The 19,075-nt window shown below is 33.3% G+C and overlaps 1 protein-coding gene across 3 annotated transcripts in view; it reads left to right on the forward strand.

Annotated features, from left to right (window-relative positions):
• CDH12 (cadherin 12) overlaps nucleotides 1–19,075 on the forward strand; it is a 1,125,215-nt gene that overhangs the window by 1,016,287 nt on the left and 89,853 nt on the right. For all 3 annotated transcript variants that reach the window (XM_032278814.1, XM_032278815.1, XM_032278816.1), the window contains 2 exons: nucleotides 866–985; nucleotides 13,395–13,562. In XM_032278814.1, the coding sequence (XP_032134705.1) occupies nucleotides 866–985; nucleotides 13,395–13,562 (288 nt within the window). The remainder of the gene's footprint in view (nucleotides 1–865; nucleotides 986–13,394; nucleotides 13,563–19,075) is intronic.

Raw genomic sequence — 19,075 nt, forward strand, 5'->3', positions numbered from 1 at the left:
TTGTCTATTGTGTTTGCTACAATTTGGGTACCTTGGATTTCACTTTGTTCTGAACTCAGAATAGTAATAATGAGCAGGGCATTAGGAAGAGATACTCTAAACTTTTTTAGAGACTGATTTTAATGTGCTTATGAACAGATAAGGAAAATACAGAGAAAACCTCCTTTCAACTTCTTTTAGCAAAGAAAACAATATACCCATGTCAATATATATATATATATATATATATATATATATATAGGAACGCTGCAGATCATTCAGATTGTTTGTAGTGTTTTCCTATGTCACTGAATCTTTAGGTTAATTCAATCTTGAGGCAAAGAAGTGCTCCTGTAGCTATTTTGTAATTATTTATGGTTTCTCAATTTCTCAAATATTCCTTTTCTAATTAAAGGCTTCCTAATGCTAGTAGGTAGCTGTTAATTTTTAAATTGCAATTGCAAATTACTTAACAGCCTCTAATGTTCTGTACACCCTAAACCTTTTAGCCTCTTTATCGATATACTAATTATAAAATTAAAACATCAATAGTAAGCAGATGAGCTAATATAAGTGGTATCCATGCTTTCTTTGACGTGCCAATCAATAAAGGTGTCATGATGACTTTCAGTTCGATGATCTAGCTACTGAAAATGGACACTGCTTTAAAAATAAATATTTAAAGTCGTCATTTACACTAACAGTTATATCCTTGCCCAACGTTTTGGTTATAATGGTTAAACTATCCTCAGTGACATCATGTACTCATGGCATACTTGACACAGGCGAAATTCCAAAGGAAAATCAAGTCCAGCAGATAGAAAGGGGACATGACTTTGAACATGGTAAAACAAAAACGCCAAAGTGATTTTGTCTTATTTTCCAGGCGCATATGTACTCCAGGTCAAAGCCACAGATGCAGATGACCCGACCTATGGAAACAGTGCCAGAGTCGTTTACAGCATTCTTCAGGGACAACCTTATTTCTCCATTGATCCCAAGACAGGTAAATTTTTTATTAGAAGCAACATTATCACCAGCCCTTCAAATATTTAAACTTTAATTAAATCTTGGCATGGGGAGTTGCATATTCTAATACAGCCATAAAGATTCAGTGCGATGCATGTTAAGCAAAGAAATCAGATCTTACCTTGCTGCTGAAGAATGATTTCCTTTTAAGTGAACTTTGTGTAAAATAAACCTTTTAACATATCTTTATAAAGGTCAAATTTGTTAGGTTGGCAGTCACTGTTTGTCTTATTTAAAATTTTCAAAAGTCTACTTTAAAAAAATTCTTCCAGCTATAATAGCTTTTCATTTCAAAATTATTGGATGGGTTCAATTATATTTAGTTTTAGGCCTTAACGATACATGGTAAGATCCTGGAGCTTCTGTTGCTATATATATAAGGGTTATGAATGCTTGATTTAGATTAATAGAGACTTATGCTTGTAATGGAAGAAAGGAGAGACTTAACAAACTTGCAATACCAAGATCATTGGTTCTGTTTGCCTGTGTCTACAAATCCAGTCCCATTTTTAATTAAAAAGAAATGGCAGTTTTCAAATCCAAATATAATATGAGTAGCACAAGAAGGGCAGGAGGCTATGCACATGGAATATTTTGTCTTTCCTTTTAAATAAATGGTCTCTCTATTTCTAAACAATCAATTTCTGGATGCCAAATACTTTGCTAAGGAGACTTAGCCACTTATCAATTATCAAAATAGGCTTTCCGTGTCACAGTTGGAGCAGGTACCTCACAATGATGGTTATTTTGTCAGTTTTTATGTACTACATTAAATCATATAGCAAACTGAATTTAATGTGGTGTATCATGTGAACTTAAAATAATGAAGAATTGTTCTCATACTGAACTAAGCTACATTTTAAATTTGTGAATTAATTTTTAAATATCGACATCCATTTGAAAACTATACATTTCAGATACTACGCATTCAAATAAGTTAAACATTTTAAAATTGATACTTCCTAAGAAGTTTGTGTTAAAATCTGTATACCAATGAGATATGTTAAATAATAATTTTGTATAATAATGTTGCCTAGAAACATAAAGTCTGTTAATGTTTCTTAACAAAAGTGGACCTGCAAAATCTGCAAAACTTTCTAACAACTGAGCCCCCATTCTCCCTTAATTTCTTATCATCTTCATTAAGCCAAAAAGGAGCAGAAGTCATCAAAAAATTAAAGGACTAAAGCAGGGAGTCACTCCCTTCTGTAAACCTGAAGAAAGGGTAGAGTGTAATAAGGACAGAATCAGTCCTTTGAGCTATCCATTAAGAAGTGAGTATCAGGGCTGAGGAGAATCCAGAGTGGTTTAGGACAAAGAAGCTCTTCTGATTTGGGTGGAATTTTGGAGAACAAAGGCCAGTCTGTCAAATGTTAAAAGTGAGTGCATGAGGAAAAAATTACACCTTACCATACAAGAGATTTTTCAAGAAATGCGGCAGTAAAGACAAGAAAATGTTTAACAATATCATCTAAAAGGAAGTTTTGTGGCTATTTTTTAGCTGTGAAAAAAATCACATATATATTTGTAGAAAAGCGGGGTAAATTGGAAAAAAAAAAAGAAGTTGAAGAAATTGTTCAATGAAGTTTATAATGCATAGTGTTCCGGAGGAATTAAGGAGGTTTGGACAATAGGCAGAATATATAAAAATAATAAAGGAAAATTATCTAAAATGTTTCATTTTATCAGATGGGGCCACTATGGGTTATTTTTTGTCTTATATAATTATGTATCTTTTTGAAGTTTGCTCTAATGGGTAATCTGACCAGAAATGGAAGTACGGACAATGCATGTCTCTTAGATCTCTTCAGCTTGTGCAGAACACTCCTCAGGGGCAAGAGGGATAGAATAATGAGAAAAGAGAGTGTATAGAGATTAGTGAAGAAAGAGCATGTGAAAGGTCACTTACTTGATTACAATGATAAACTATAAAGAAGGTAAGTTTATATACTCAGAATAAGAGTGAGTATTCTCACTTAGAGAGAGAATTAAGCATTTAACATTAAGGGTTTAATATTGGTAAAATAACTGTAGATAAAACCATATCTAACCTTGAAAAAGCGAGATGAGAATCAAAGAAAGATAAATTTAAACATGAAGAATGAGTTAAGAATGTAATTGTTACGGGCAAATGACTACCAAACAAATTTATGATCCAAAAAAATACACTTCCCTTGATTTCACTTGGCCAATGTCAACTTTGGATATATCCTAGTGTCTTTAAAAAGCTTGTTTTACCATACAGTATGTGAATATGTAATGTAACATTTATAATTTTGTATTTATATTTCTATAAGTTTACTATTTAGGACTAACAGTGAAACAATTCTGTCATAAGCTATGTAATAGATTTTTGAAGCATCGATTTTCACTGGAGACAGAAGTCTTCATACTAACAAGGCCTCAGACCACTAGGCAGGAAAAGAGTGGATGATGAAGCGCTTCATTAAGAGAATGAAAACTAGTTCTTCATGCACAGAAACCATTAAGAAGACTTTTTGTCAAATTTATCACCTTGTGGTAGATAAGTGTAAATCAAAAATCAAGGATAATTGCAATTTCTCAGAAATAGTCTCCATTTGTTCCAGCCATATAGCTTCCCTTTATGATTTATTTGCTGTTATTAAATAAAATGCTTGAAAAACTAATATTATCTGAAATTTTCCACATTTGAGTGTAGAAAGCAGCTTAAAACAATTCTGAAAAGAAGACTCTCATCAAAACCTCTGGTGCTTAAATATTTATGAAGTGAAAAAGAGATAATTGTGTGTTTCATTTGAAATGAGAAAATAAAAAGATTTCTGCATTGATACTGCTGTTTTACAAACATCCCCAGCATCTCTAAGTGGATATGGCAAGTTTATTTCTAAACAATATAAATTGACATATTCTAAACAGTATAAATTCATTTATTCCATGAAATAAACCAAGAAATAATAGTTCTTTTAAAAGCAGTGTATGTGACAATTATTTGTCATAACTATGAAATAATTTACTCTGACTTAAAATCCAGACACATTCATTTATATGCTTCAGATGATTAGTAAATGGTATTTAAAACACACAAAATGTAGCTACGACTATAAAACATTAAACAATTATGTTTATTATACTTAACATTTGTAAAATATTAAAATGTTTTTATATTAACATATTGTATTATTTTATTATACAAATTATTTCAGTTAATGTTATAAAATATTTAAAAACATCTATAATCTATACAACATTAAACAAGAGCAAAAATATTATAATATTTAATTCACCCTGATTAAATCAGGGTGCTAAACATCTCAACAGTTTTGATAATAGAGTAACTCCATTTAAGAAAACAAATATTAGTATAAATGATGAACTCTCATGTCTTAATTTATTCTTAAAATTCTGTTAATGCATTTAAATTTTCCCTAAGTGATTCTAAATAACTAAACTGAGTTCAGTATTGTCATATTGCACATCATATGGTGATGATACACTGTATTTTTCTAAATTATCTGAGCTCTACTTGAGAATGCATCATAATATTATTTTACCTCAATATCCTCTTGTTAATCTTTAAACTTGGTTCTTTTCTATCATGGTAAAATATACTCAACATAAAATTGACTATTTTAACCATTTTAAGTGCACAATTCAGTAGCAGTAAGTATGTTTACATTTGTGTGCAACCATTATACCATCTATACAAAACATTTCTCTCCATATCTCTTAATTTATGTACATTGTCAAAAAAATGCATCCTTTATAAATGTTTATTTTACATGTTTCTACATTTATAAAATTCTTATTAAGAAAAACAATAGAGTGAGAATAGATGTGCATGAGATACTTTAAAAATGTTTTATTCCCTGTTCTGATATTTCTTGGTGTGTGATCTTGTTCTAAATTCTGCTTAGGGAAACATGATAAAGCTTGCTCACATGACTGAAACTTTCCCAAGATTTTTGTCCTGAGTCTATCAACTTTTCATTCAGAGATAATAATCTTCAAGTCTTTCTCCCAACGAAACCTCCTCCTATAGCTTGACTGACATTATTCTTGTATGTCTTCTAAAATGTGTTGGTGTTATAAAAGCTTCATATTGAAACTAAAGCATGGGCCAATAACTTTATATTTTGAGCTGACACTTTACAATACTATACACATACTTATTCTGATGACTTGAACATTCTTTAAAAAAGTCAAATTTATTTTGTATATCAAGTATAGAACATGATGTTATAAGAGATACACACACACAAACACACACACACACATAGTGGAACTTACTATAGCAAGTTACTGTAGTAGAATAAATTAACATACCCATCATCTTATTTATTCTCCCCTTACATTCTGCCCCTTCTCATGGCAAAGATAGTTATTGTCTACTCATTTAGCAAAAATCCTAAATACGATACGCCATTACTAACTATAGTGCTCATGGTGTACCTTAGATCTTTTAACTTGTTTATCCTGTATTTTTTCTATTTGTATCTTTTGATTTACATCTCCCCATTTTCTCTCCCCTACCCTGACCCTTATAACCTTTCTTTTATCCTTTACATATTTGGCACTTTTTTTTAGATTCCACGTGTAAATAAGATCACACAATATTTTTATTTATGTGCCTGGCTTATTTCACTTAAAACACTGTCTCTCAAGCCTATCCATGTTGTGGCAAACGACAGGATCTCCTTTTTCAGGTTGAATAGTATTCCATTATATGCATAGCCACAGTTTTTTATTCCATTTTTCCAGTGATGAACAGCTACATTGCTTTTATATATTGACTACTGGGAATAAGGCTACAATAAACATGAAATGCAGATATCTTTGTGAGGTGATAATTTCATTTCCTTTGAGTATAGATCCAGAAAAGAGATTGGTGGGTCATATGAGTATGGAACATTCTTTTTTGTTGAGACAGAGTCTCACTCTGTCACCAGACTTGAGTGTAGTGGAGCTATCTTGGCTTACTGCAATCTCCGCCTTGCAGGTTCAAGCCATTCTCCTTCCTCAGCCTCCCAAGTAGCTAGAATTACAGGCATGCAACACCACACCCAGACAATTTTTGTATTTTTAGTACAGATGGGGTTTCGCCATATTGGCCAGGATGCTCTCCATCTCCTGACCTCATGATCTGCCCACTTTGGCCTCCCAAAGTGCTGGGATTACAGGTGTGATCCACACCCATCCTGGGACATTCTTTTGATTTTAATTCAGGATAAAATCTGGTAGAACTGAGTGAGACACCTCAGTTGGTGCTGGTGAAATAAATTATATCTTCCTTCTTTAAGGGCAAAAGAAAAGAGTTTTTTCCTACATAATGAAGTCACTCTTTTAATACCTTTTGCCAGAATGAATAAGTTGACAGGAAGCATTAAGGCAAGAATTGATTATGGAATAACAAAGGCAAGGAAATCAATAGAGACCAATAAATATGAGGAAAGAAAACTGTCAAATAAATAAACAATTCTTAAGATAAAACAGCACAAATTGTTACCTATTTTGTAATATTATAATTGTATAATAAAATTCCATGCCCAGGAATTCACTGCAGGCAATCATTTTCTTGTATTCTGCATTGTCAGACTTCAAGAAGATTCTGGGTGAGTTCAATTTGCTTTACTTTAGAAATCATGAGATGAACACATCAGCAAAAAGAGCCAAAAATGTTTGGGCTTGAAAGGAAAATATTCCAGAGGGATGTGATATATGCCTTTAGGAAGTTGTAGAGCTGTCATGTAGAAGAAGAAGAAGATGTATTCTGTGCAGCTTGAGAGGAAAAGAGCTATCAATGCATAGGGTGAGTTACAGGAAGAAAGAATTCTGGCTCCATATATACTCATATGTATAAAAAAGGCCGAGTGAGGTGGCTCAGGCCGGTAATCCCAGCACTTTGGGAGGCCGAGGCAGGTGGATCATGAGGTCAGGAGATCGAGACCATCCTGGCTAACATGGTGAAATCCCATTTGTAATAAATATACAGAAAGTTAGCGGGGTATGGTGGTGCAGGCCTATAGTCCCAGCTATTCGGGAGGCTGAGGCAGGAGAATCGCTTGAACCTGGGAGGCGGAGATTGCAGTGAACCAAGATCATGCCACTGCACTCCAGCCTGGGTGACAGAGCGAGATCCCGTCTCAAAAAAATAATAAGGATAAAGTTAAGAATGATACCATAAATAAGAGTGATAACTCATTAGATTGTGAGTTTCACATTACTGGATGGGTTAAAGCAGATGATAAGTAATGAACTGGTGATGTTAGATTTGATTATGTCGTTTGTTGCACATTTATCTGTAACATGTGACCTGACTGGTGCTTTGCTATTGGGAGACTGAGATGAATCAAGTTGGTGGTCAGGTAGATCCCTACCTATTACGGGGAGTTCATCAGGTCCTCAGAAGTTTATATGTGAGTTTTCTAGTGTATAATTTTCTGACACATAAAGCTACTATGGGACGCCAGATATACACTGATTGAAGGGATGAAAGTTTTCAGAGGAAAGAACTCCTGGAGAAGGTGGCTCGTAAGTCTTATAGGAGAGTTAAGGCATGTTACAGTTAAGAAGCTGGACAATACAGTCTCTACATTTCTTACTGAAGGTAACCTGATAACTCTTTTTGTCTTTCACATACATTAGCAAAATATGTAAAAAAAACATATACCTAATCTATGCAACGATGAATACAACATTTGAATTAATATTATTCAAGAAAGTACTAATACTTTTAAAAATCCATTTTAGATTTTAGGCCAATTTAAGACTAAAATGAAATGAAACTCAGTAACTTTTCATATAAACTAATGCAAAATCTGGTCTCTCATAATTTTAATGTAATGAGCTATGGAATTGAAAACAGAAACTTGTATTCTCACTGCTAAAGTTAAGTTTTGAATGCTATCATTACTCTTTTTATACTTCAACTTATCAGCTATCTCTAACATACCTGTTTATTAAAATAGTAATTTTTAATGTTTCCTCCAAATCTTTATTAAAAACAGTTAACCATGACTTGGTCAACACTGGAGTCTGTGTTCAACTAGGAGAGATATCTTTCATGGGTAATCAAAAACTTTTTCACAATACAATAGTTCTAATACCCCTAGTTGAATTCTTCTTTTGCAAAGTAAATAGCTATAGGGTAAAATAAACCATGAAATGGATTCTTCAGAGCATGGGTAGGAGATGGGGAGAAAGTACAGGAAAAAAATGAAAAGAAAACCTATTTTTGGATTATGATTCACAGAGAGTAGAATAAAAAAGGAAAGAGAATAAAACAATAAAATTAAAGTGAACTAAAAAATTATGATACATATAGGTGGAAAAGTAACATAGCTGTTTTAAGAACATGGAAACAGAAAAACAGAAATACTCTTGAAGGGACGTCATTGTCTGGGGTAAACCCCGAGGTTCCTTTTTCTATGCTGAGGAAATCAAGGACGCAGACACACAAGAAGTAAGGTTAAGAACTGAGGTTTGGTGTCAGATGTGGTGGCTCACGTCTGTAATCCCAGCACTTTGTGAGGCAGAGGCAGGCAGATCACGAGGTCAGATCAAGACCACCCTGGCTAACAAGGTGAAACCCCGTCACTACTAAAAATACAAAAAATTAGCCAGATGCCGTGGCACGGGCCTGTAGTCCTGGCTACTCGGGAGGCTGAGGCAGGAGAGTCACTTGAACCTGGGAGGCTGGAGGCGGGGTTTGTGGTGAGCGGAAATTGCGCCACCCTCCAGCCTGGCCAACAGAGGGAGACTCAGTCTCAAAAAAAAAAAAAAAAAAAAAAAGAAAAGGCAAAAGAAACTGAGCAAAAGGCTCTCCTGCAGGGACAAGGGTCCCGAATGGGTTTCTGCTGGGGTGAAATGCAACAGGTTTTATATATAAGCTCGAGGAGGTGATGTCTGATTTACATAGGGCATGAAAGATTGGTCAGAACAGGTGTATTCTTTGCATAATGCGCAAAAAACGGGTTACGGCTAGGTGTGCCATTTGCATACATGTAAAAATCTGCCCACCCCACCCTAATCTTTTTTTAGGCAGATGGGTTCTATCTGGCCAGTGCCAATTTGCCTAGCTCTTTACCGTACATGTGGTGACAAAGAAAAGGGAAGACAGAGCCTTCATGCTGAACATACGTGGCTCCCAGGTAACCCTTTTCTATTGGCACAGCTGCTGGCATTCCCCCGAGCAAGCTTCCAGCTTGCTTAGCTATGTCTGCAGTTCAGTTTTTCAGGCTGCTCTTTCTTAGAAAGGAAATGATTTGGGCGCTGCTTTTATTAAAAGGAAGATTTTAGTGAGGACTCTTTTACTCTTACTGTCTGCCTAAATAATTTCTTTCCATCTCCTGTGTCACTCTGAGCCAGACATTGACTAGATGCCAGAAATAAAGAAGAAAATAAAAAGACTTCTCTCTGTTCTAAAGTGGCTTTCAGTCTGGTAAAGAAAGGTAAACAGGCAACAAATCAACAAATGCAACAAAACAGTCTACACGCTATGATTGAGTCCTGCGGAGGGTGTGGTCATTTCTTCCTGAAGCTGTGCTGTGAGTAAGACATGGCTTCACGAAAAAAAAAAAAAAGACTAAGTGGAAGAAACCAGAAAGATGTCCACTCACTAGACAGGCATTCATAAGGGAACTGGGAGAATGAGGACAAGAAGTTTGGAGAAATTCAGGCGCTCTGTTGACCTGGAGCGATTGGAATAGCTAGAGCCTGAGCACCTCAGTGCGCGCTTCAGATGGCATCTTCTCAAACGCTTTGACCGCTAGGAGTGGATGATAGGAGAAAAGTCATTTCTTGTAGGGGTCTCAAATGTCTTACTCCATTTATAAGGAATAGGTCACAGAATAATTCTGTGAATTGCGTTATTCAAATGATCCCCTACCAACCTGTCATTTCTTTGAATAAACACCATCCTTTAAATATATTAATTCACGTGAAATGGTATGATGGATCCTAGGCTAGGATTCAGGTTATCAATCTTGACATTACTGCTGTCACCCAGACATCAGATAACTCAGGCTTGCCATTATTCATGCAGTTGCTATGCTCCTGAAAATAAAATTTAAAAGTATGTCTATCTATCTATCTATCTATCTATCTATCTATCTATCTATCATCTATCTATACCAGTAGTCTCAGATTATAAGAATTAACTAATATTAAGATACAGCAGGACATCTGAAAAGAGTTTGGAATTATGGAAGATAGTCTTCAAAACTGTAGTAACATTCTGTCACCAAATAGATGCTAGCAGAAGGTCTATCCCCATATCACTATCCACCTATCTGTTTCTATATCTATCTATCTATTTATATGGACAGAGAAAGTTGTGGAATTGCTTTTTCTGGTTATTTGCTGATGTATATAAATAGCTATCTATCTACTGGGATCCAGTTAGATTAAAATATTAAGATGCAATTGAAAAGAGACAAAATAGGTATTATCAGACTTAAGAGTAGATATATATTTTTTCTGGTCATTCATAAAAATTGGCAAGGCCTTTTCTACCACACTCACAGCCCTGCCCTCCTGTTCCACCCTGTGCCTGATGAGTGACCTTTCTGCTGCTTCTAGCCCTGCTGTTAGTGTAATGCTACCCAACTGGACGGTATGTGGAACTCAGAAGGAGAAAACATTGTATATGTAGTTTGAAAGTCAATTTCTAGTGATGACCAGGATGCGCTTCCCCTGACCCAGCACCACTTCCATTTAAGAACCAGAGGAAACATAATGTAGTGTTTGTATAATTTTTTGGGGAGTTTATATTTGGGGACTAAGCCAAACTCCAAATTCAAAATGAGAAGAGAATCTTTAAACATTGCAGTTTATTTTAAAAGCCAGGAAAGGAACTTTTCAGGAAGTTATTTTTTTCACGGCTACCTGTTGTTTATCAGTTTCTCAACAATGAAACAAAAATTGATTGCATCATCACGGGAAAAGAAGAACTCTGCATCTTAATGTTTTAATGTAACTGGATCTCAGTATATAGCATTTTATTTAGATCAGCAAATAACCAGTAAAAAACACAACTCCACAACTCTGTCTCTCTGTCCAGTTAAATAAAAAGATAGAGAGATGGATAGATATAAGAATAGTCTAGTGTTTGATCTTTATCTTTTAACTTGAGTCTTTGGCTTTCTATAGTTTCACAAAGATATATCTAGATAAAAATTTATTTTTATAGATCCCAGTAGGAAATCATTGGATTGCTTAAATAGAGATTGGTTACTTTCGCCAGTTGTAGAATATTCTCAGCCACTAACCTTTCTGTTTGGTCTTCCATGTCTCTTATCCTTTTATCTGTATTTTCATCTCTTGTCCTTTCACACTTCACTGTGAATAGTTATTTTAATGTATTATGCAATTTTCCAATTCTTTTTTCTGCTGTCTGGTCAGCTGATAAACACATCTATTGTGTTATTTGATTACTGTAATTTTTTAGTTCCGGAATTTTTATTTGGTTCTTTTTCATATATACTACAATATTTTTAGTTTCCAGTACTTTTGCCAAAATTCTCAAGCTTATGTTAATTACTTAACATAATAAAAATGAATGCCTTAAAAAAAGAATAGATAGATAAATAGTGACAGATATAATTTTTATATTGGAAATTTTTATGCTAGAAGTTAATTAAGTATATATATATAATTTTCTTATTGAAAATTAATTAAGATAGACTCAGTCAACAACAAGACAAGATATAATGCATATGATTCATACCCAGGAATCTAACTAGCATATATAAGCATTGTAAGCCAGGCAGAAGTCACATAACTTAAGGTATGTAGAACCAGAACACTCACAGGTAGAGACAAAGAATCTTAATTAAGAGACTTGGAAATGAAGCAACAGGAGCCTGAGCTGAAGAAAGGACAAACACATTGAATTAAAAAGGTGTCACTACCAATTCATAAATAAAGTAGCAGCAGCATAAATGAAGATTGTTTTTTACTGCAATGATTTCCTGCAAAGACAAAAAAATCTCAGATTGAAAATTTGAATCAGCATTTGTTAAGGAGAGAGTAGAAAGTCCAGATAAAACAGGGATATATGTTGGGTTTATGATTTGGATTCTATGTTTGTTGATGGTTGATTTATTTTTGTTGATATTATATTTGTTATTCATATATGCTATTTAAAGAAAGTTGCATATGTTTCTTAGGGAAAGAAACAACACCATTAAAGCCAGTTGTGTTTAAAAAAAATGGTGTCCAATCTCTCCCTAAAACCATTGACTAAAGATTGGAATTTGGTATGAAATTTATTCATGGTTTTATTTGAAAATAATCCAGGAGGTTTTAGTTATTTTACTATGAATAAATAGGAATATAAACTACTTTTACACTTGGACACCAGGACAGAAAATGAGGACAATATGTAAACATGCACATATGCTGTAAACTTCACATTTAAAGTTTGATTATTTATAGATTCGTTCATTCAGCCATTCATTCTTTCAGTTAATTGGTTTGCATGTACTTACTGTTTTCCTTGTAAATGTCAAACACTGTCCTGAATTTTGAAGACACTTGGTGAAATATCTGTTGCTAAAATACAGGAATTTTGGAAGACAAAATATGTAATGAAGATATTGAATGCATTTTTAGAAAATAAATTAGTATAATTATCCTAGAAAGTAAACATAAAAAGAAGAAGAAAGTCATAATAATTGGACATTGAATACTCATTTTTACCACTTTGCATTTTTAGTATTTATACTTTTTTCTCTATTTTATTTATTTATTTTTTTTGAGACAGAGTCTCACTCTGTCACCAGGTTGAAGTGCAGTGGCACAATCTCAGCTCACTGCAACATCCACCTCCCGGGTTCAAGCAATTCTCCTGTCTCAGACTCCCAAGTAGCTGGGACCACAGGCGCCCACTACCACATCCTCCTAATTTTTTGCAATTTTAGTAGAGACAGAGTTTCATCATATTGCCAGGCTGGTCTCAAACTCCTGACCTCAAGTGATCTACCTGCCTCAGCCTCCCAAAGTGCTGGGATTACAGGCATGAGCCACCATGCCAGTAATTTTTATTTTAATTTTAAATTTTATTTCTGATTTTTAATGATTTCTTCTTTTTAAAGATAAAATCATGCATATAATTCATGTCTAAGTTGGTTTACTTATGAAGGTAATATGACTACCTCTCAGAGGTTGTTCTTTAGCCATATTTCTCATTGCTGCAAGACATTTTATTATGTAGCTACTATAATATTTTAAATTTTGTCCTAACCATTCGACATTTTGGATGTCTTGCCTTTTAAAAGATATAATTTTAGCTATTATGTCTTTGTTAGTGATTCTAAGTAGAATCATGTTGTTGTTGCAGACTATTTTATTTAAGAAAACACAATATTTGTGATATTTATTTTACATTATTACGTTCATCCCTGAAGGTGTTATTAGAACAGCTTTGCCAAACATGGACAGAGAAGTCAAAGAACAATACCAAGTACTCATCCAGGCCAAGGATATGGGAGGCCAGCTTGGAGGATTAGCCGGAACAACGATAGTCAACATCACCCTCACTGATGTCAATGACAATCCGCCTCGATTCCCCAAAAGTAGGTCACCTTTCCTGTTAAGTCTAAATGATTGCAGTTTAAAAAAAATGTAATGCTGTCATTGAATGCTATGGGAATGAAAATTACTTTCCAGACACTTAGTCTTTAGGAAGCAGAAGCTAATGGATTAAAAATTACACGTCTTCAGGATTGAACATTTTGATGAGACGCATGCCTAGTGTTACTTTAGAAGAAAATAATGAGCCAGCAGTTAAAGTATTGGTCTTATGTTATCAATTTCTATTAAAGTAAAATATTCAAAATGGGTTGGGATCTTACCCTAATATTTTATCAACTGAGAAAGTAATATGTGTGCCAAATCTAATGTAAATATGGAGCCTCATAGTTTTAACACATATGCTGCCATATTAGATTCTATGTCATATAATTAGCATTAGAAATTTGTACCTTCTCTTTAGTGATTATACGTGTTGAATCACTTCCAAATATTTTCATATATCAGATGATGATACTGATGCTATTTACATTACTTTAGTTCTGACTAGTTATTTCATTTTAGTTTTGTAATAGATAAAAATTGCTCTAGTTTCTATAATAGTATAATTATACTATTATTAATTAGAAATAATTATACTTTATTGCATATGTTAATTAACTTGACTGAGCCATCCCACTTCCAGTAAGTATACACGTTTCCAAACATGTACAAGTTAAAGATGAACAATTTCTGTCAATTAAGATTATTAATTAAAGAAAAAAGAAATAATTGTGCTTTTGCATATACATTTAGCTGACAAGTGGTTACTATATGATATTTTATGATTAATAACAGAGAGTCTTAAAGCAATACTTTTCCTTATTTTATTATTAAGGAAAACAAAAAAAGAGATTTAAAAAGAGAAATAGATAATACATTTGTTTCTCTAATATATGGTGTGACTAATATGATCCTAACTCTAAAATACCTAAATTTTTATTTTCTTTAACTACTTAAGTGGGTCAAGCTGTAATAACTAGTTGAGGAGGACAGACTGGGAGATTGCTTGTACATAAAAAGTGTCATTGTGAACTTGGGTCCTGTTTTGGGTTTTGTGCCTAGGAAATATGTTCAATCTAGAGTGTAGTAAATATACAATGTATTCTTAGGTAATGTCAATATCCTCATTTACATGGGTGATAGTGAGGATTCTCAGATCAGGCATACAAAATTACAGTAAGTGGAATGCAATCCTTGTAGGCATGGATGAAGGCTGGTTTGTAGAAGTTGGAGCAGAGATTCAAACAGGCTGGGCAAAGAGGCCTGATGACAATGGTTCAGTGGCAAAGAAGCTAGAGTATGCTTAGGAAACCAACATGCCATGCTTTACTCCCACTGAAATAGGATGGTCGTTTGCGGATCTTAACGAGTGAAAAGGGTATCTGAATAAAGTAGTAGTCCTGCTTGACATTTATTCTAGGTTGAATCTACAGGTCTAAGGGAAAATCTGTGAGATCAACTTGGAAAGAATGTGGAGAATAAGGGCATTGGAACTTTTTTTTCTAAGACAGAATTGCTGGGTTCGAGCGATTCTCCTGCCTCAGCCTCCCAAGTAGCTGGGATTATTGGCGTTTGCCACTACACCCAGCTAATTTTTGTATTTTTAGTAGAGACAGAGTTTCACCATGTTGATCAGGCTGGTCTCAAACTCCTGACCTTAGGTGATCCACCCACCTCGCCCTGCCAAAGTGCTAGGGTTATAGGCATGAGCCACCATACCCAGCAGTCATTGGAACTTTTAAATCATTTACCTATGCTTCAAGAACTTTATCATCTCTATCTTGATTTCCTTATCACTTCAGCTCTAAGATCATTATTTTCCACATATTACTGAAGACACTGAGGCCTATAAAGAATAATAACTTGCTGAAGATCGACAAAATTAACTGACTTAACAAAAAGTCTGAAGTTCAAATTCCTCCAAGTTGAAGATCCTATTAAAATAAAAACTTATTATTTTCCTTTATCTTTCACTCTAAAATCTTAGAGCACATCTGCAAAAAAATCATGGCATATGTTGTCACCAGTCATAAACAGAGAAATGAGAGGGCAGAAGAAATCTATCAAGGAGATCACTGTGATCAAATTATTTTCTTACTTGTATTATATGAATGCTTGGACTATAGTCTGAAACTATAACAGGTGGAGTATATTTTTTAACCATGAGAAAGAAGAGGTTTTCACATTTTGAATGAATAAAAAATTTATCTCCCTGAAACTTTACATGTTTTTGTGTTAAGACCTTTTTTCTACACTGTCATTTTGAATTACATCCTTTAGAGGAAAAGACAGAACAACACATTTATAAAGAGAAAATCCAATTCTTTAAAAGCCAATGCTCTTTTTGCAGAAATATTTCTCATGTGGCAGAATTAACCAGCAGGTGTGATATAGAATTACAAACTGAAATAATTATCCTTTTCAACGTGGAAGTCAATAAAATATATTCTGTACATACATAAGAAAGAATTTCCCAACACTAGCTGTATTTGTTCATGACTGTTAAGCATTTATGCTAAAAAACAGTTCTCCAGATGAACTTTATGAGATACTCTTTTCATTGCTTACACAGCATAAATTACTTTCTTAAAATTTACTAATCATTAAGCATTTTGGCTCTGTGTGTGTGACCTCATTAATTTGAGATGAAAAAAACATGAATGGCAAATACATTTGTATCATCATATATAGTTTGCTATAAAACTATCTATTTATTTAAATAAATAGTTGTTGAGATGTCACATAACAGATATCACTGCCAATTTGATATGGTGATGAGATGATTATATGGACTAATAAATCACTGTGTGTCATGCACCACACAAAGTGATTTGCATGTGTATTTCTCTTTAATTCTCATCATGACTGTACAGCATTTTCTCCCTTTCAGAAAGAAAAGAACGAGGCTGTCTTATTAAGAATTGTTAGATAACTTGTCCAAGAACCCTAACTTTTTATCACTCTCCCTCTTTAACGATAATTTGCCTTCGATGCCCCTGTTTTTCCCAAAAGGTTCTACAGATAACCGAGAAAATGGTCTTCAAATAAAGGTAATGATACTGTTTCAGAAATAGAGACAATACATGGGATACTAAAAGAGCTGTAACTGAAGCTATATAAAGACAAAATGGCTTCTTTCAACATGGTTTCCATAGAGTTAAATAGCTTCCACCTACTATAATCAAGGGTATCTGTAGAGGATCCCCATCTGTTCAAACATGCTAGAGAAAAGTGCTGATGGCTTCCATTATGTGAATTTTAAATGACAAAACCATCTAACAAGCTGATCTAAATTATACATGATAAGATTAAATCAATTAAGTGATGTCTTTAATTCACATTTGGCAAAATATTCATACCTTTCCCACTTGTTGCTTATCCTGTATAATAATTTTGTAAGATACATGAAAACAAATTAAGTAAAGGAAAACACTCCTTATACAACATTGGATGAAAAGAGACTTTTCCATTATAGAAATGTAAATGAGTGCTTGTATGTTTTTTTCTTTCTATTTCAATATAATAACCGATAAGAGAATTGTTTATATGGTAAATAGATTTGAATGTAGAAAATAGTACATCAATAATTGTTCTAAGAAATTTTCTTACTCGTAAATACAACATTTAATGTAATTCTCTGTTTTGATTAAATATCTACAAACATGTTTACATAGGTGGTTTCTATTAAGAGCTATATTAATTTTGATTCTGTTACAAGTCAGTAATACATCATTTATACAATAATTACAGAACAAAAATAGTTATATTATATCACAGTTAACACCTGAAATCATACAAATTCTTATTATCCTGAAATTAACATAACAAATCAAAATAAAATTGAAGTAGTAAAAGCATCAGCCAAAATGTTTACTGAACAATGAACAATATTTTATGTCTTTGTTTACATAAGCTGTCAGATCAAAACAACATATATATGTATGTACATGTATATATGTATATATTTACACATATATATATGCATCTATATGTTTTTTCTTCTCCTGTTGATTTATGACATAGAAAGACAACAAGATGCCCAGGTTAATTATTGAATTATTAAAGAAAACATGCTAATAACTATACATTCATTCACTTAAAATATTGATGTGTTTAAGTAAAATGTATTATTTCTTTTCATGCTGTCATAAACTTTTTTGGCATATGATCTTGAAATCTACCATAGTTTTTTTTGTTTAAAGAAATGTTTTTTGAAATATAACATATAAAGGTTTTCTTAGAATCAACATGAATTCAGCTGCACCTTGATGTGGCCACAAAGTCTATTTCTCTTTGTTTACCATTTGGCATTCTTAAACTTGGAAAATGGTAAGCTTCTCGACTTGTGCTTTCTTGATAAAACCATATAATAAATCATTTTGCCTAAATAGCAAAAAGCTAATTGAATTTTGACAGTTACTCACGTTTAGCCATATAAAAACCTACCTTTATACTTTGTAGGGGTGCTTAATGATTGACTTCATATCTGAGATTGCCTGCTAAAAAAAAAGTGTTCTGTGATGTAAATTCATTTATGTATATACATGTATATATATTATATATATATATATATATATACATACACACATGTATATATACATTCTGAGCATTCATAACTCTTTATAAATTGTTATAAACCTGAATTTATGGGTGTATGTGTATATATAGGTATATTTATATAGTCTCAAAGTCATAAAATTGTATTCTAGGAGAAAATATTTCCTGTTATTTGAGTCCAGAGAAGGCAATCTCCTACACACAATGTGCTGCTGACTTTGTTATTGTGTTGAATAAATTATACGCCTGTCTCACCTCCCATATTTCCTGGAAAGTCTGGATCAGAATCTGTTGCCTGCCTGCACAACAAGTGCAAACAACCGACAGCATCCCCAGCATGCACATAAATGATTCCCCAGAAGGTGAAACAAAGGTGAATTGCCACTCTTATCACTATCTCCAGTAGGCTCTCTTGAGTAAACGAATGGAAAATAAGATAGTAGCAAGTACTCTGAAAGTATGGCTAAAGTAATGGCTCGTATGTAAAATCTACTACTGTTAAATGAGGATAACTACTTCAGCTTATTCAAATAATTGAGTTTGAAAGGCTGGTGTGGGCCAATTCAATCTGCAAGGTTAATGTATAGTTATCTAACAAATAATTTAATAAAGAATTTTTCACTGCAAAATGCATGGTAAGATTTTCCTTAATTGAGAGCAGGTGGAGGCTTTAAATAGTAAAACAAAAAGTTTATGATATGTTAATGTTTCAATTATACAAATATATGTTTTTTTCTAAAATGTAGTACTGATGCTTGATCAGCATCAGTTTTAGTATACATTTTAGTTCTCACAGTTCTATTTCTATGGATGTTTAGGTAATTTCAAACAGGTAACTCTTTGCTAGCATTCTTTGATAACAAATTTACCTAATCTACTGTTTTTAGGGCCATGCTTTTCTTTTAAATATCTCCAGTGTAGGGAGACAATGTAATTTTCAAAAGTAGTATTTGGGACA

This window comes from Sapajus apella, unplaced genomic scaffold, assembly GCF_009761245.1.
Source record: "Sapajus apella isolate SASKATOON/1434 unplaced genomic scaffold, GSC_monkey_1.0 scaffold11, whole genome shotgun sequence".
Lineage (NCBI taxonomy): Eukaryota > Metazoa > Chordata > Mammalia > Primates > Cebidae > Sapajus > Sapajus apella.